Source organism: Psammomys obesus, unplaced genomic scaffold (genome assembly GCF_907164565.1).
Source record: "Psammomys obesus unplaced genomic scaffold, mPsaObe1.curated_primary_1811, whole genome shotgun sequence".
Classification (NCBI taxonomy): domain Eukaryota; kingdom Metazoa; phylum Chordata; class Mammalia; order Rodentia; family Muridae; genus Psammomys; species Psammomys obesus.
Genome location: NW_026588368.1, coordinates 6,383,026 through 6,402,812, shown reverse-complemented (window position 1 = coordinate 6,402,812; position 19,787 = coordinate 6,383,026). Strand labels below are relative to the sequence as shown.

The following is a 19,787-nucleotide window of genomic DNA, read 5'->3' as shown; positions in this document are numbered from 1 at the left end:
CTGTAACTTTGCTTCTAGGCTTCAAGAGTCTCCAGTATGCACCAAAAGTCATCTCTGTTCTTCCTGCATGATAAAGGGCCCTGGAACTTGTCATGGACTTGCCAATCACATAATGCAAGTTCTATTGCTGTGATTTAAAAGAACAAGCCAGACAAGAGCAGCTTAAGGGAAACATGGTCTCTGCTTGTTCATAGTTCAAGGGTGTAGTCCATCATGGTTGGGAAATCAAGGCAGCAGGAGGTCGAAGCAGCTGGTCACATGGTATCCACAATGAGGAACCAGAGAGTGACTGTGTACATGCCTGTTCAACATGAGGAAGCAATGTGTGCTCTATGTGCATTTGTGGACAGGCATGAGATAAAATGTGTTGTGCGATCACACTTGTTACAGGTATTAATCTCTGTATTCGATTAATCTCTGTATGAGGTTAAGCTGAGCAGTCAGTGAGGAACTATGACCAACAGGCATGAACTTAAAACATAGCCACAGACAAAAATGTGAGGAGAACATGAAAGGACAGGGCTGCTACACCCTCTCCAGCATTGTCTGTGTAGCACATCAATAGTTTGTGCTACTAGACCGGAGATATGTTTTCTTTGGATATAAGCTCCCTGGAGGTCACTGGCAAGAACCCTAATATGGCCACGTAAGCCAAAAAGACATATTCTGAGAGTCCCACGCTTCCTCGGTTGCAGGGTTGGATTGATGAGCTTTTTTTTTTTTTTTCTGTTTCTCTATGATTCTTGGAACAGCACAGTTAACTATTCAAGAAAATACATTCTGATAGATTACTAAAAGCTTTAGCAAATAAGAGTGGAAGGAAAATAAAATTTTAGGAGAGGTAACAAATCAGATTCAGCATCAGGAATTGCTTGTGGGAAAACCGAACACTGTAGGTAATAAAGGGGCAAGAGTTTTAGGGCTTTCTAAAGAAAATATTTAATCAGGATCTGTTAGGATAAATGCTCTGGATATTCCCATTGCAGTAAAACTACTACAAAACCATTACCAAAAACAGGCGTTTATGATGAGGCAGAAAGAAGATAGGCAAACATAGGAGGTCAAAAGGTTTTATATTATACTATGACTTTTATGGACAGATTAGCTCGAGCATGTCCCCCTTGGTGCCTTATCTCTAAAGAAAGATTGTAAATCCTTAGCAAGACATACAGGAGGAATTCCCCTCAATGCTTAACTCTAGGGGGGTTGTAAATCTTTAGCCGACTTGGTTCAGAGGGCAATGACAGCCCCTGGCCTTACACTCACTAATTAGTAGCAGTAAACTGTGTAAACACCACTAGTTTAAGGTTTTGTATTTGCTTTGATTAAAAGCTTTTAGGCCAAGATTTTTTGTAGACACTGCTTCTACCAGGTTACCCTTTCAGTTAAATGTAAACTTTGTATTGTTGGTAAAAGTCTGAATGTTCTGGGAAGTATGTCAACTTCAAGGTGCTTCTTTATGTAATCACTATATAAGTGTTGGCTTGACTTCAGTAAATTGCAGCAGCAGATCCAAACCAACACTACTTGGTGTGGTCTCTGACTGTCAATCCGCCTACCTGTGTCTAACCTGATATCCGAACTTCTGATTCCCCACAGTTGGGGGACGAGACTGGGCTGGTCCTAGGCACTGGGAAACTTCAGATTTCATTGTTTTAAATCAGAGAAAACCCACATTTCACTTTAATGTATAGGCTTTCCAACTATAGAGTCAGGCCCACCCAAACCATCTCTCTTCGGGCTATTTTTCAGGGAAATAATCAGGAACTTTTCTTTGTAAGTTATCTTCACAGAACCACCTACATTTGTGTTTAATGACTTGGCTCCTGAGATTTGTGGAGGCTACATAGAGCACAGGGTTTTCCCCCAGGAGGATGTGGGGAGACACACTTGAAAGGATGTTTCCTTCTACATTTGAGCTGAGCCACAGTGGCATGCCAAGACCTATTTCATGTGGAGCATGCAGCTTTGACCAAATGCTGTTTTCTCCCCTTTTGGTTTGATTTTATTTTTTTACATTAAATTGTGAAATCAGACCATGGCATGTATATGGAGGTCATAGGAAGGCTGGCAGGAGTCATTTTATTTTCCATGTGATAAGGTGGTCCCTGCAAGTGTTATGGCAGGCAGGGAAATGAACTAAGAAGAGGTTGGAATGAAAACTTGGTTGAGCTGCTGAAGCCTGCTTGGAAACATAGCTGCAGCCATTTTTTTTAAAATCAGTATCTTCAGCTTCCATTTTGTTTATAAGGTAAAATGAAGTTCAAAAACTTTTATTTAAACTTCTAACCTTTTTTCCTAGAAATAGTTATTCATAGTTGACAGTAACAAGCCCTGCCAAAGAGCCAAGTTAACATATATCAACAGACCCTGCCACAGGTCCAGCTGAAAGGTCATTTTACTATGATTCGATAGTGTCCTAACTCATACTTTGTTATCTATATACTTGGCTACACTCTTGTTATCTGGCTGCACTCTTGGTATCCACAGACATGGTTGTACTTGGTTGCATTTGAGTTGCACTTTGGAGGACCCTCACCTAGGTTTGCTGATAATACTTTGTCTAGTCAGCCAAAAATGTAATATTGCTTTGAATAGGCAGCCAAAATGTGTTACTGCCTTCCCCATGCCTTTTATCGGGTTGGTCAATAAAAGACTGCCCTGAAAGAAGGTAGATATCACAGTTAGGTTCCCTAGTCCTTACTGTGGCCCTGACCTATCAGCTTGGAAAAGGTGTTCTAATAAATCATCAATATCTAGCCGAGATCCGTGTCTGAGTGGTTTGTCTGGCACTACTTGGGCTGGAACACAGCTTGACTTCATCAGGGTGGATCAAACTTCAGGAGCCTGATGCCAGGTGGTTTACAGCCAGCATATTTAAACACAGTACAACTTGGGGACAAGTTTCCAGGCAACAATCATTCACCATTCTGGCTTTTCAAACAATAATCATTCCATTTCCGAGGGCCCAATAAAGCTTAAGGTGTGACTGCATAGAAACTTCTTTGCAAAGTACATGTAGCCATGAAGATGGGGTTTGTGGCTGAAAGGCCTGGAATCTGATGTGGTCTCTCGCTGACATAACAGAGAGGTCAGCAGCCTGTCCTGTACATGTGACATCTCCCCTAACATGGGTTCTCTTAAACAAGTAGCAGCACCATTCAAGGCTACCTTCCATTAGGTCCCACCTCCCGAAAGTTCCATCAGCTTTCATTCGCATCACAGGCCAGTGGCCAAACCTTGAGCATGTGGAATCACGGAATTTGAGAGGCATTTCAGGTACAAACTGTAACATCTACCACTGTGTTGTACATGCCAGAGTTAATCGAAATGAAGACTGTTTGAAAGCTATATGAAAACCTACAATCTTGCAACCCAAATTAAAAAAATATTTATCATAAGGGGAAATAATGGAACATGTGATAGGATTGGTGGGAGGTTGGGGGAATACTGGCAGTTAATGCCTCCTGAGACCTGGAGCTAATTTTACAATTTTTATTGCCTTTCTTAACTCTCTTTATGTTATCTTTTTATATACCCCATGTGTTCCTCTTTTCTATTTATGTTTCTCTTCTATATTTCCCCTTTTATCATTCCAATAATAATCATTAATCTTTTGTCTTTCCAAGCATGCGCATGACAACTGTCTTAATTCACTTCACATATTATCTGTGTTCGTATACTCTCTAATATGACTAGAGTTTAAATGGTGACTGTTATTTGACTCTCAATCTGTGTTCATAGTGAGTGACACTTTAATAGTGATTGATTTTTGTATATAGTTTTTTTTTTTTACTAATAAAATTTGTCCTTTCACAGTTTTACATGTGCACACTCTGTATTTTGGTCCCTCTCTCAGTTCCTTTCCGCCCCAAATGGTCCCTCTCCCTATAAACCTCTTCCCTTTATTATTAGGTCCCCCCCCATTCTGTCTCACAGAGTTTAATCAGAACTGCTTGTGTGGTTCTGGGTTTAGAAGTAATTATCAAAACCTGACGTACAGGTCTAGACACCATGCTTCCCTCTTCTCCCAGAATTTGTTGATTGCCCGTAGAGCAGCAGCATGGCGCATGGTTGCCTTTCATAGTGCCAGAAGGTGCTATGTGGGGCTCTGCAGGAGGAAGTGATCAATGGTCTTACCCAGTTGTGGACCATGCATCCTATTATATTGACCTTCCAGGTGTGATGTAACCACTGGTGCAATTATGGCATGAGTATAATGGGGGTTAACAACTACTTCCTGGCTGCAATTAGGAACTGCTACACAGGCAGGAACTTATGTTTGGTGCTACAAACTAGTCAAAAGTATGTAGCTGGCAAGATCATGGGCCCTAGAGGAGAACCTACTACAGTTTTTATTTTTGTTTTGTTTTGTTTTGTTTTTGATGGACATGTTGTCAAACTATCTTCTAAATATTAATGTTTATACTCATATATTGTTGCTGCTGTAAATTGTTGCTGGAGAAGCAGCTTCTTCTTCTTCTTCTTCTTTCTTCTTCTTCTTCTTTCTCTTTTTCTTCTCCTCCCAAAGTAATCAGTGGTGATTGCAAGATACTCATAACTGGGCAATGTGTATAGAGTAAGTGACTAATGAGTGCTTAGCCCTGAAGTTGGTCACTAATAGTTCCTACCTTCGAGGCTTGAGAAACATCCTGGAAGAGGGTAGTAAAAGGGAAAAGAAAATATAAGAGCTAGGTTTTGAAGAGAAGCACTGAGAAATACTGTCTTCTGGACATGGCATGTCCACTGCACTCATGAACTCCCAGAGATTGTGGTTACCTACACAAGAACTTCAAAAGTTCAAGCTAGGTAACATTCCAGCATGGGTGGGAGAGGATTATGAGGCTCTCCTCTAAATGAGTAGTTGATAGCTGCTAGGAATGAGGAGTCATTCTTCGTTGGGAATGCAACCACTGCTCAGGTAGAAATCTGATGTAGACCGCCTCTGTTCATGTAGATGATTCCATATCTAAGTGCACATAGCCATTAATTGGACTCAGTGAGCCATAAAAATTAAGAGAACTTGAAGGTTGGGTGAAGATGGAAAGAAGAGTGAGAAAGGGGAGTTTTAAGTGGATGGGATCAGAAACATTCTATACATGTATGAAATTGTCAAAGGATAAACATATTAATAAAAGTAAGAATATGCTTATTGAACCTATTTATTCAATGTTGAATATAGTTATTAACAATATAATTATTTACAGTTTCCCATTCTGCAGTGTTGTTACTCTTTTGGCCAGAAGTTCAAAGCCTTATCTATGCCCTAAGTCCCCAGAGTGAGCAGCACAGGGAATGAGGAGGGGCCTTTAACTCTAGAAATGTAGTGCTATCACGGAGCAGGGACTTCTTCAAAACGGTTTCCTGCAGCTGTGTGGTTGAAGACAGAGAAGGGAGAATTTTCCCAGCATCTGTGTGTTACGTGAGCCCCAGAATGCCTGTTTATATGTAGATCAGTCCACTGATGACCCCAGTGTTCATGGCATGTTCCCCTTTTGGTCTCTGCCCCATTCTGACTCATTGCTTTCATGCCCTGAGACTGGCTGCAAGCTATTTTCTTTTTTGCTCACTCATCCTCCCTCCCTCTTTCTCTTCCTCCAAGTTCTTGCCATAAGACACGGCTGGCCCGAGGCTGGTGGTCTCCCTTCAATAACAGATTGAAAATAAGGATGACAATATAGTATATAATTGAGGAGTGCAATTAAGAGGCAGAAATACTGAAAGTAGTAAAATCTAAATTTTAGATATGTATAACTGAAAAGTCAAATAAAAAAATCCTCTTATTAAGCCTCATAAAATAAATTAAATGGAAGACAGAATTTCAGGACAAATCATGGGCATAGAAGAAAGAGAAGACCCCCTCCTCCTCTGACCTGTCCTGCAGGTCAGTCGAATGAGACCCTAAGAGAGGGGGTGAGAATGGGGTGGGACAAGAGACGCAAGAAATGGAGACAAGAGAGTATTCTGATCAAGTCTCGTTTATTGCTTATAAGGGGTAAGAATGGGCAATTCGGGGGGAAGGAACTAGTTTCAGTGAAAATCACAAAGGAGGACATTCTCAAGGAAGTTCTCAAAGCAAGAGGAGAATTCTCATGCTATACCTGCCAAATCTAAATGGTTGAGCAAACCTCTAACAAACAAAGAACACCTGCGGTCCAGGGGTGAAAAATCACTGTGCCATGCTTGGCACAATGTGCCTCATGGATTCCAAGCAGGCAAGAGTCAAGCAGCCATTTTACGGCTCCACACATTCCTCTGTGTGCTATTTGTCTGAGTCTGGCTTTGAGAAACATAGACAGCTTTGTTTACTGAATCATTTTTTTTTCATTCAGTTTTATAGGCTATCAAATAATCCTGTGCTTTCAAGAGAAGAGGCAAACAGTTTCAGGAACGAACCTTCTTAGACTAAGTGTGTCAGCAAATGAGCTGCCGTAAGCATTCTCTGAGAACATTTTCAATTCTGGGTCCCACACAGACAAGCAGAAAAGAGACTAGAGCTGTGAGGTGCTTACAGGATGATCTATCGCAAAACATGATTGCCTTTTTTATATTCACGCAGAAAAAAGAGACTAAGGATTGATCAAATTTCAAAAGCCTTTATGGTGTCAGTTTATACTACCTCGATTTACCTTCTGCCAAAGTAAATACTTCTTTTTCTTCGTGGCAAATTAAGGCTAAGGTGGCCAGGATGGCCTTCCGAGTGCCTTGCCTCTGAATTCTTCTGCCTTAATTTCTGCTCTTTCCCTATGAATCTCTGGGAGTGTCCCTATATCCTTGTACATAATGACTGATGTAAATTCTGAGTACAAGAAGAATAAAGTGAGGACGGGAAAGAGTGGGATATAAGAGACTGTGTATTATGAGAGTTCTAGGTTCTGTGTCTAACACGGCCTTGACTTTGTTTCCATCCTTTTGTCCTGACTCGAAGATCCTGGAGATGCCGGTGCTCCAGCATCTCCTTTTTGGGCTTTAGTCATGTAGTCTTCATTCTGAGAATACTTGCATCTACATGTATCAAAACTTTAGACTGCAGTCCGCTCTGGGATCTGAGAGTCAAGGTTGGTCGATGGGTCCCTCTTACTATTCCTTGGAAGATTTTATCCTTTCCAGGAACACAGAAACCCAGAAAATAGCAGTAAAGCTATTTTCCAATAAAACATATCCAACTTTACATTTCTGCTCAAGCCAGTCCTTTATTAGCTTATAAAAATACACTATTTGCCTCTTCCTTAAGGCATCCCTATAACCAAACATGCTTTGCTTTTCCTAGCTATGATCCAATACCTTTTGATTCATCCTCATTCCACAAAGCCTGTTTAAATCAATACCGCTGTATCATTTTTTTGGTATTCTGAATTCCTTCCATCCCTGATTTTTATCAGTTTTCATTGAGCGTTACATACAGAAGCATGAAAATGGAAAAAAAAAATGATGACTGGATTAATGAAAGAATGGTGACTGGTGATTTGATAAAAAATCATTTATTTATCAAATCTCTGGAAGTACAAAAACATTGTTTCTCTTATGAAGTTGTAAGAACAGAGCTCTAGTAAAACATTTTTTATTCACAATGTCCTCAGGCATTTCCATAACCTGCGGTAGCAGAAAGAAAAGGAAATGAAGACAGGCGTGGGTTTCCAGGAACAAATGATATCCTTGCCTCTAGGTCTGAACAGCATGGTGTCCAACGAGTACAGGAGGAAAGGAGACCCACTACAGGTGATTACCCAACATGCAGTGCAGCAAACAAGCTGAGGGTCGGAGAGGCATCGCACTTCTCCCACGCACACATTTTTTTTTTTATAGTAAGATGCAATATAAGCAAAATGACTACTAAGAGGAATATTTACCTAGAACGTTATGGAGGAAGAAATTTGGGAGGCAAGCCAGAGGAACTGTGGTTATCCTTTAAAGGAACGTGAGCTACGTACCTGTGCTGCAGGGAGCACTGTACTCAGCGACTGCAAACTCATCTAAGTAAAAGAGGAAACAGAAACAAACGGCGTCACTTGATGTCACTACGGGCATCTGGGATTGCGTTAGTAATGCCCGTGACATTCCCCTGATGCACTGCTGACCGCTTTGGGTATCCTTCCGGGTACAATAAGCCACATTTTCTTTTACCCTAGGTTCCTGACAGTCGGTTGTTGTCTGTCCTTAAATCTCATGGTGTCCTACAACTGGCATAGCTGACAAAAAGTTAACTCTGCAGCTATTTCGTTTTGCTGGTTGATAAATTTAAAATGTGCTCTCTTCCATAGAAGTGAGGAGGTCCAAAGTGTCAAACCTGACGGGGATAATCCGGAGTAACGGGAAGCCGTTCCTAAGTCTAAGTCTCTGTATCAGGAGTTGAAGGTCTGTGTTCAGGCTGCTCACACTCACCTTTCTCATAGTAATCATAGACTTTCACTATGGCTGGCCTCAGGTCTTTTATTGGAATATCTTGCTGAACTGTGAAGGACAAGGCCAGCATCTGATTTGACACCTGGAAGTCAAAAGGAACGAAATGACTTTCCCGGAAGCTTTCTTTTTCACCTTGAAATTAATTGGGGTCCTGTGCAGGGGCGGGAGCTTGATCTGCTAACATTACAGCACATGGTGGAGAAAGAACCCAGAGTAAATGGGAAATTGCCACAATTACTTCTTAAATAACTACCATGAAATCACCACTACCTAGGCCTTAGTTCAGCGGTTCTCGACCTTCCTAAGGCCGCGACTCTTCAATACAGATCCTCCTGTTGTGGTGATCTCCCCAACCATAAAATTATTTTGTTGCTACTTCGTAACTGTACTTTTGCTACAGTTATAGGTCACAATGTAAATATCTGATATGCTGGATATCTGATATGTGACCCCAAGGGGGTCATGACCCACAGGTTGAGAACCGTCACCTCATCACTGCTAGCACATGATTCTGTTCATGAGTGTGTATGTACCTCTCTCTCTCTCTCTCTCTCTCTCTCTCTCTCTGCTTTCTGTTTGACTATTATATCTTCTTTTTGATTTCAGAGGTTTAGCAGAGTTTTGTCTTTGCCTTTACCTCTTGTAAAAGCACAGATGCAGCCTGACAGAAGCGTATAAAAGACAAACCACTGCTGCTTTGTCAACTGAAAATCCTATTACTAGCGGTCTGAATAACTAACTCTGCTACGGCACCTGTCTTTTCAATTATTGGTCCATGTGTGGACTGCTATTACTATTACGTGGTCCACGCGCTGGCTGAGAGGGATGGTATTTTCTCCTTTTATACTATTGATGAAGACGATGGTATAATGATTGACTAATCGCAATAACCACTTCCCTGAGTTATTCAGTACCTTCAAGCTAACTGGTTGACAGAATAAAAACTGGATATTATGGCATTTCTACTCACAGGCTGAGTGAAATATCTCCAAAGAGAGGGCAACCACTGTGGCATTAGAATTCACATGTCTCTAGCATGGAGGCGATGACTCTAAAACACCAAGACAGTCCCTGGAGGACTATTATCTATGTGTTTCTCACCTAACCAGGGCTCTCACCTTATCCAAGTAAATCAAGACACGGTTATTGCTGACTTCTGTCCGGCTCACATGCACAGACTGTTCAAGCTGAAGAAAACGGAGACAGCGCAAACGTTAACAGATGGAGTCCCTGGAGAATCCAGGGAAAATGAGATTATTTTATCATCAAAATACCCTGAAGGTGGAATCTCTTCAAGTTCCCTCATAAGTAAAAAAGTAAGAGTGAAAACGAAAGGCAATTTGGACCAAGGGCCCCCTATTAGTGTGGCATATGAACACACATGTGAAGCTGATTTGTATGAAGAAACGGGGATTCAGAAATTATTCCTTACTCAAGGTTCAAATTACATTATCTTTGTTCATAAAGGAGGCTTTCTCCTTCATGTCTGTTTTCTCTAACTTAAAACCATCTCATTTTTGCTGTGTTATAGAAGTTTATGACATCAGTCATTTCCATATTAGCTCACTGGTTAGTATTTGTGCACTTTATCTTCTTAAGATTCTAAGATCCATGCGATTAGAAAAATGTTGAAAAAAGACAGTGGGTCTTTCCCTGGGAAGGGCCCGTAACTGGTTATCCATTGCTGATAGCCAACTCTGAAATTACATACACACAAGCAACATGGACTTAGCAAGTTCTATTTACATATTTATGTGTTTATATATGTATACATATACATATGTATGTACACTCACATACACATAACAATAATAAAGAAAAAGAGGGCATAGATTTGAGAGAGAGTAAAAGGAGAACGTGGGAGAGGTTGAAGGAAAGAAAGGGAAGGGGGAAATGATGTAACTATATTTTAATTAACATAAGTAAACAAAGAGAAAAAAACTGTTTATAAGTTTCCCCAGTAGCCATGATGTCTAAACAATGCTACAGACACAAGCACAAACACACTTCATTTGGAGAAGGCCTAAGTCTTTAAGACTAAAGGTAGGAGTATTTTAATAACTATTATCTTGGTCTGGGGATGCATACCATATAATATGAGATATGCGATTTGGGGCTTATAGAAAACATACCATCTTCACTGTCGGTGTCAAGGGAACGAAGCCAGACACCATCTTCACATCAGCAATTGCCATGTTGGAGTTGGAACGGCTGCCAGTGTAACTGAAGATCCAGGGAAGGAAAAGTTAGGTTCTCCTGAATTAGTAAACATTCCTTTTCCATGTCTCTATGTTGTACACTCCATGGTTCTGCCACATACTCGTAAGACTTTCTAAGGGTAATGGAACACTGCCCATGTAGTAGAATTTGTATAGGACTTAATAAACCCACAAAGACCTGATCTAGAACTAGAACGTCAAGCCTGTGGACTCAGGTCTGTGTTTTCAGGAAGTTTGGTAGGTGACATGACCTCAAGACCTCTCATCTGTGTGAGTTTTCTCTTATTCATGCTTTCTCTCCATAGTTTCCTAAGTATAGCAGTATTCAAGTCACAGGGGGCTTTGGGGGTCCATTTTCGTAAGTCCTGTGGGCACTTGACTATTGCTATGTACATGTATGCTGTTTTACAAACAGACTAAGCTATGTGTAACTAGACTTACTTATGAACAATAGAATTGTCCATGGAAGCTCAGCTACTTCCTTTTAAGTCCGCCAACATTTTTTTTGTAAAGACCTAGATTACTAAAATATTTTATTATACAGAAGGAAGTCAAGTAATAGACAAAGAATGACGCTATTCATTCATTTACTATCAAGAGTTAGTAATTATTTCAGGGGATTAACTTCTGAAGGTAGAGAAGACAGGCATCATAAGCTCCATTGCCAAGAAACTCCGTTTTACCAATGTAAAAGAATACCTTAGTTTTAAAAACAGATCTAACTATTTGCTATCCAACAGCTTTACTTAGTGAGAAGTTCCAGCAAGAGGATGGGTTGTTTCGCTACAAATGATGAAAATGGCTCCATTCCTCAACTGAGGGACATCTGGGTTGTTTCCAGCTTCTGGCTATTACAAATAAAGCTGCTATGAACATGGTTGAGCAAATGTCCTAGTGTACTTGAGCATCTTTTGGATATATGCGTAGGAGTGGTATAGCTGGGTCTTGAGGAAGCACTATTCCTAACTGTCTGAGAAAGTGCCAGATTGATTTCCAAAGTGATTGTACAAGTTTACATTCCCACCAGCAATGGAGGAGGGTTCCTCTTTCTCCACATTCTCTCCAGCATATGTTGTCAATTGAGTTTTTTTATTTTAGCCGTTCTGATGGATGTAAGGTGGAATCTCAGGGTCGTTTTGATTTGCATTTCCCTGATGACTTTCCTTAAGCATTTCCTTAAGTGTTTCTCTGTCATTTGATGTTCCTCTATTAAGAATTCTCTGTTTAGCTTTGTACACCATTTTTGTATTTTTTTATAATTTTTTTATATTAATCACAGGTTATTTACTTTGTATCCCATCTGGAGTACCCTCCTTCATTCCCTCCCAATATCACCCTCTCTCCCTCATCTCCTCCCTGCCACTTTCCAAGTCCACTGATAGGGGAGGTCCTCCTCCCCTTCCATCTGACCCTAGCTTATCAGGTATCTTCAGAAATAGCTGCAATGCCCTCTTCTGTGGCCTAGCAAGGCTGTTCCTCCCTCAGTGGTGGTTTGGGGGAGGTCAAAGAGCCAGCCATTGAGTTTATGTCAGAAATAGTCCCTCTTCCCCTTACTAGGGAAACCACTTGGATACTGAGCTACCATGGGCTACATCCGAGCAGGAGTTCTAGGTTATATCTATACATAGTCCTTGGTTGGAGAAACAGTCTCATAAAAGACCCCTGTACCCTGATATATTTGGTCCTTGTGGAGCTCCTGTTCTCTCCAGGTCATACTAACTCCCCCTTCTTTCATATGATTTCCTGTACTCTGCCGAAGGTTTGGTTATGAGTCTCAGCATCTACTTTGATACACTGCTAGGTAGAGTCTTTCAGAGGCCCTCTGTGGTAGGCTCCTGCTCTGTTACTTGTTTTCTCCTACTTCCAATGTCCATCCACAAGGACATTTGCTCAACCATGTTTGTAGCAGCTTTATTTGTAATAGCCAGTGCTGGGAGCCAAAGGAAGCTAGTGGAAAGTTACTGACAGCTGCAACAAAGTCATGGGTGAGAGATTTATGTTCTAGGAACTTATGAGACATCTGCTCATGAGGCTAGAGCATCTTGAGATATCTTAGCTAACATTCTTGTGGTATTTCTTTTAGCAAACATTCTTGCGGTATTTTGCATCATAAACCACCCTGCTATCTCTTGTATCATAAAATACTTTGCTGACGCATTTTCCCTTCCTGCCTTCTCCATATAAAGTTGTGTGAAATTTTTCAAATAAACAAGACCTTGATCAGACAGACTGTCTTGGTCTTCATTCCTTGTGTCTCTTGTCCCACTTCATTCATTTCACCCCTCCTTAGAAACCCATTGAAGTCCCACTGGTCGGGGCAAGCCAGAACCTGGAAACAATCCAGATGTCCATCAATGGATGAATGGATACAGAAATTGTGGTACTTTTACACAATAGAATACTACTCAGCAATTAAAAACAAGGAAATCATGATATTTGTAGGCAAGTAGTAGGATCTAGAAAAGATCATCCTGAGTGAGATATCCCAGAAGCAGAAAGACACACACGTTACATATACTCACTTATAAGTGGGTACTAGACCTATAAGATAGGATAAACATACTAAAATCTGTACACCTAAAGAAGATAAACAAGAAAGAGGACTTGGGGTAAGATGATAAATCCTCACTTAGAAAGACACATGTACCCCATTTTTTAATTGGGTTACTTGATTTGTTGCTTTTTTTTAATTTGTTGCTTTTTAACTTCTTAAGTTCTTTATATATTCTGGATATTAGCCCTCTGTAAGACATAGGGTCATTCAGAAATACAAACAAGATGGACATTAGAAGAGAGAGAAAACACGAAACAGGTTATCACAGCAGGAGACTCCTATCATAGGCAGGAGACTCTATCCAACAGTGTATCAAAACATATGCTAAGACTCATAGCCAAACTTTGGGCAGAGTGCAGGGAATCTTATGAGAGAAGGGGGAGATAGAAAGACCTGGAGGGAACAGGAGCTGCACAAGGAGAGCAACAGAACCAAGAAATCTGGGCCCAGGGGTTTTTTCTGAGACTAATACTCCAAACAAGGACCATGCATAGAGATAACCTACAACCCCTGCATAGATGTAGCCCATAGCAGCTCAGTGTCCAAGAGGGCTCCCCAATAATAGGAACAGAGACTGTCTCTGTCATGAACTCATGGGCTGGCTCTTTGATCACCTCCACCTGAGGAGGGAACATCCTTACCAGTCCACAGAGGAAGACAATGAAGCCAGTCCTGATGAGACCTGATAGCTAGGATCAGAAGGAAAGGGAGAAGGACCTCCCCTATCACGGGACTGGGGGAGGGGCATAGGAGAACAAGAGGAAGGGAGAGTGGGATTGGGAGGGGATGGGGAAGCAGTCACAGCTGGGATACAAACTGAATAAACTGTAATTAATATAAAAAATAAAAAATTTTTAAAAAAAGAAAATGGCTGTTACCGGATATTAAGTGAGATCTCGAAGCTGGTGTGAGCTTTTTGATCCTCACAAGTCTGGGGAAGGGTCTGCAGCACTAGGGCAAATGAGAACTCCTTCTGTCTCGGGAGAACATTGAAGTTCACAGAGGTCTGTGGAACATCAAAGACAGGAGCGTGTTTTTCTCCTTTCTTCAAGATTCCCCTCATCTCCCTCGAGTCTCTAACTCTTGAATTGTGACATTACAGGGAGAGCGCAATGCCCGGGACCCTCATCCTCTACCTGAGTCTCACCTGGAGGTAGACACATCCTTCTCCTATCACCTGTGCAGTGTAATCCCCGGGCACAATCGGCAATGTGGCCCTCTGCAGCAATAACTGGTTGCTATTGTCCACTTGGAATCTTGTAGAAAACACATCTGAAGAGTAGACGGTCACCTGTGCAGTTTTCCTAGATCTTGTGAAAGTAGCTGCTCCATATTTAGACAAAGCATGGAGAGCTGCGACTGTGTCCTGAAAGAAGAAGGAAAGAATTCACTCAGGGGTTGCTGCACTCGGAAGTGATCTCTGTTGCCCCCAAGTCAGAAGCTTAATCCCCACAGTGGCACCATCAGAAAAGGAGCAAAGCTAGTAGGAGGTTGTTCTGGTTTCAGTGAAAATGTCTCACATGCAAATCCCAAGAAGATAAGCCCAATGGTCACCTTAGGGTTCATGTGGGCCCATTAGTTAGTGGAGTGGGAGATATGTCTGACATGGACTATGTTGCTTGCTTTTTGATCACTTCCCCCTGATGGGACTTCCCTACCAGGCCAGGGGAGAAAGAAGAACCCAGTCCTCATGTGAATAGATAAGCTGGGGTGTCGGGGATTTCCCCTATAGAACAGGGGACAGGGGATGCGGGAGGGAAGGTGAGACTGGGAGGAGAGAAGGGAAAGGCCTATGACCAAGATATAAATTGAATTAATTAATTAATTAATTAAAAAAGAAAAGAAATGTCCCACGTAGGCCTATATAGTTGAACACTTGTCCATTCCCCTTTTGGTGGCACTGTCTGGGGAATTTCAGGTGGAGGAAAGCATGCCACCAAGTGTTGGTTCTGAGAGTAAAAAGCCTTGTGCTATTGCCACTCTGTTCTCTGTTCCTTGCTTCAGGTTCAAAACTTGAGCTCTTAGTGTCTAGGTCCTGCCGTCGTGTCTGTGCCTTACTGCCACATTTTCCTACCATGACAGACCCTCAAACCTCTGAAACCACAAGCAGAATAAACGATTCCTTCTCTAAGTGGCCTTGGCTGTAGTGTATTATCACAGCAACAGGAAAGGAACTTACACAGAGGTTGGCAGCGGGGTGCCGGGAAGGGACTACGTTCTGTTGGGAATCCCAGGGAGCCCTTGTGAGTACCGTCATAAAAAAGACCAACCCCAGCCCTGCACAGATCTCTGGCTCCCTGCTTTAAAAATCGGATACCATCTTCCCACGTGTGTTCTTTCCACTGCCAATCCACCGTAAGGTGAGAAAGCCAGCAGGCAAAGCAGCCCACACCAGAGCTCTCTAGACTTTTGGTATCAAAACCTGTAAGCTAAACTAGCCTACTTGCTTTGTAGAATTACTCTCAGATATTTTGTTAAGGAATGAAAAGGGCACTAACACAGGCATGAGAACTCTTGCTTTCCAAAGTTCTGTTAGCAGTCACAGGGTTTCAGGTTTCCTATTTTTGTGCTTTCCTCATTGAGCTATTTAAGCTTTAAAGCTGGAACTTTATAGCTTCAGGTGGACAACATCATATACATGCCTTGGGTTGTATGTTCCTACAAGTACATCAGCAAATTGATCTCAACCTCTCCCAGAGAAACAGGGGAAGGAAATGTGTGCAGATGGGAATGGAATACTTTATTGGCATCAGCTACTTACTTAGTTGGTCCCTTTTGACTACCTTATCTGCTTTTTCCCAGCTTGGTCTGGCTCCTTGTCCTAAATTAAACTCTCCTCTGCTGATGAGAAGCCAAGGCTTTTTGTTATCAGGCTCGGAGTCAGGCTTCAGATTCTCCAAAGGAAGCAAAGGGGGCTCTCCCTTTTCATCAAAATAACGCCCTCGCTCACCTCCCCTTTGCTATGACGTGTTCTCAATGCCATTGACACTTCACTGGGAGGGCGTATTTAAATACTAGATTTCTAAAAAATAAACAAAAACGGATTTTAATAAAATCATTAATTGTTTTCATTCATGTGGAAAAATAATCTTATTTTTAACACAATAGGAAAGGAAAAGATTGCATTTCTCCATATCCTTTTTTTTCTCTTACAGAAGATGTATGCTAACGTCTACTTTCTCTGAAAATAAAGTTTCTTTCTGGGCACAGGCTTATGAATTGTTTAGACACATGAGTATACAGTTGAGGTTGAGAGGTAGGATGAGTAAGGATATCCTAATAAGCATATTCTTGTGTATGAAGAAGAATCTGGGAACCATCAAAAGCATTCAGTTTAAACACAGACCTACAAATGGACACATTTGCAAGTAAAGAACGTTGAGTTAGGGTTTCTATTAATAGTTCAAAAAAGAGTCTTAGCTTTCAAGAAGAATGGTAGGTAAATTTTCCTTCCTTCTTCTGGTGCCCTCATACTGCTGTAGGCACACAGATTTGTTACTGAAACCAGGAGAGCACGATAATTTAGAAATGAGATGGGGTGCCGAAATTTAAGAATTTTTTTATAGCTGTCTTTGAATTTCTTTCTGTTATCCTCTGTATATTAATAATCCTTCAAGTCATCTTGGTCATTTTATTCTCCTGTGTGTTTTTAGTTGGTAAATCTTTCACTACCTAAAGACGAAGTAAATGGTTCCAGTCAACCACTGACCTGAGTGGAGGAGAAGCCGCCATGGGAATTCTGCTGCTTTGTGAGCCACTTCACAATGAGCATCGCAGTGGTCAGGTCCTCTTGGGTTGGAGCTGACGTGCCAGTAAGATAAGCGAGGAGCACGTAAGCAGTCATCTCTACCTCGGCAGAGGGGGCCCGTGGTTGGTACCAAAGGCCCACTGGTACTACATGTTTCTGAGGTCTGGCCCAGTGGATGGAATTGTCTGGGGGTGAGAAAAAAGATATTTATGAGTGACTAAGTATTTCTATTTAATTGTTCGAAAGTAGCCAAGGCAGAGCTAACGTGAGGACTGTTCTTTAAATGCAATCTTTCAAATCTTAAAGAAATGCATTCCCTTTGGTATAAATGTAAATTCGACATTTCAATCCAGTCTAGGCAGGTAGTGTTGGAAGAACCACAGGCTCTCTCACCACTTATGACTTAAGATGGTTATTCCAGTTGTATGGTGGGAGAAAGTTGTCTTATTGGTTCTGGGTATTCTCTGCTTCTGAGGTCATCTAGAGCTTAACTAGCATGTATGAAATATCTTGTAAAGCCTTTACTTCACAGAGGACTCTCCCCTGAATATCACAGAGCACTAAGATAATAAAAGTTTATACTCATTAGATTGTAAACAACACTGTTGTCTTTAAAATACCCGAAGCTGACATGGCTCTTAAGGAATGGAACTGACAAGGGCTGCATGGAGAATCAATTTCTCTTTGGAAGCAATTTGGCAATATTCAGAAAAGAAGTGTCTGGACTATAGTGAGTCATTACACTTTTAGCAGTGTTACTTGGAGAAGCTGGCACGTGCACAGAGAGACAGGCACCTGGGCATCCACTGTGGAACCGAGGTGTCAGCAAGCGACAGGAAGGCTGATGTAGTGGTACATATCTGTCATTCCAGGAGTTGGGAGGCTGAGGCAGGGGCAGAGGAACTGTGAGTTTAAAGCTAACTTAGGCTACCTGGAAAGACTTTGTCTCAGAAATAAAAACAGAGCATGAAAATTAGTAAAGCAAAGTTACAGACACTGCTAGGGAGACTTATTTGCATAGTCTTAAACCTAAAAATCAGAAGGAAAAAAAGTTGAAGTACCAATAGGTATGATACTACATATGTAAAGGTGGAAACTTTATAAAATTAAAAATATTTATGGAGACATACACAACAAATGTATAGGTATATACTGCATATATACATATAAATAAAATTGTGATAATGAATTTAAGATAATGTTAACTTCTGAAGGTATAAATAAAACATTGGATTTTTTTATGCATTGTGAATTCTTTATTTCTTATATTAGGAATGAGTTGCTCAGGTATTTTCTAATTATCCTTTACGCCTTTTGCATCATGTAAAATATTTCTCATTATATTGGGAACATTTAATGACACTATCAAAAAAGACATAAGGTCTACTTTATTAGAGATGTGCATTGTATTTTCTATTTCTTTAAGTTGTCATATAGACTGTGATATATGCAAAAATAGTATTAGAAAATAAAGAGATTGGTCAACCTGACCGATTTGTGTAATGAAATGAAACACCCAAACTTTTTCATGAGGTCACCACGTAAGGGTCGGGGATAGACTAGGAACTGACATCTTAGAAGGAATGACAGCTAGGCCTTTTGTAACACTGACCACATGCCACAGACTCCACTAAATGTTTACATTTATTATTCATTCAAGGGGACAACGCCATGGGGCAAACATTATCCTTGTTTTCAGATGAAGGAACAGAACCACCACTTACTGGGTGGCTTGCCAGAACAGATAGATATCTAGAGAGCTGGATGATAGGTGGTGGTAGCAGAAAGGACAGGGATCACAAAAGGCGGGCTAGGAAAGCTCTGAATTATTTATTTATCTACTTACTTACTTTTATGCACAGGATGCTGGCAGAAGGACCTCAGATGTGTTCTTACCTCTTTTCACAGCTTCCTCGTCAAGTGATTTCAGTATCTCTTTTTTCGTGTCTTCGTCACCAGCAAGGGCAAAAGCATAGGCCAATAGTGCCTTAGTGTAAACATGGCCGCCATGGGCTTCTTTCCTTGTTGACTTCCAGGCTGTGTCCAGGCAAAAGAGGGCATTACGAACAACAGGGTGCTGTGAAGGGGAGCGGAAAGGAAACAGCTATGTGAACAAAGGCGTTACTGACGTTCCCAGGTGAGCACACAGAGTAGAACATAGCACCAGAGATAAAGATGTTTCTCTAATTCATTCTTCTTTTAATTTTTATTTTTTATATTAATTACAGTTTCTTGACTTTGAATCCCAGCTGTAGCCCCCTCCCTCCTCTCCTCCCAATCTCATCCTCCATCCCTCATCTCCTCCTATGCCCCTCTCCAAGTCCATGGATACAGGAGGTCTTCCTTCCCTTCCATCTGACCCTAGCTTATCCAGTCTCATCCAAACTTGTGCATTGTCCTCCTCTGTGGCCTGGCAAGGCTGTTCCCCCATCCAAGGGAGGCAGTCAAAGAGCTAGCCAATGAGTTCATGTCAGAGACAGTCCCTGTTCCCCTTACTAAGGAACCTACTTGTATACTGAGCTGCCATGGGTTACATCTGAGCAGGGGTTCTAGGTTATATACATGAACTGATCATCTGGAGGTATCTCCATCACTGACCTCAAGCTGTACTACAGAGCAATAGTAATAAAAACCACATGGTACTGGAACAGAAACAGAATGATGGATCAGTGGAATCAAATTGAAGACCCAGAAATAAACCCACACACCTACGGATACTTGATTTTTGACAAAGCCAAAACCATACAGTGGAAAAAACACAGCATCTTCAACAAATGGTGCTGGTCTAACTGGATTTCCAACTTATTCTTATGCATAGAAGAAACAGCTCCTAACCAAGACCCAGGAAACATCACAGAAGAGG

At 41.3% G+C, this 19,787-nt stretch overlaps 1 protein-coding gene across 1 annotated transcript in view; it reads right to left on the bottom strand.

The window, feature by feature from the left end:
* Positions 1-7,501: 7,501 nt before the first annotated feature.
* LOC129674276 (alpha-2-macroglobulin-like) overlaps positions 7,502-19,787 on the bottom strand; it is a 34,532-nt gene continuing 22,246 nt past the window's right edge. The window contains exons 23-30 of the mRNA XM_055604161.1: positions 18,821-19,001; positions 16,886-17,109; positions 14,324-14,542; positions 14,055-14,182; positions 10,536-10,626; positions 9,522-9,590; positions 8,383-8,485; positions 7,502-7,973 (exon numbers count right to left, since the gene is read on the bottom strand). Of these exons, the coding sequence (XP_055460136.1) occupies positions 7,924-7,973; positions 8,383-8,485; positions 9,522-9,590; positions 10,536-10,626; positions 14,055-14,182; positions 14,324-14,542; positions 16,886-17,109; positions 18,821-19,001 (1,065 nt within the window). The 3' untranslated portion in view covers positions 7,502-7,923. The remainder of the gene's footprint in view (positions 7,974-8,382; positions 8,486-9,521; positions 9,591-10,535; positions 10,627-14,054; positions 14,183-14,323; positions 14,543-16,885; positions 17,110-18,820; positions 19,002-19,787) is intronic.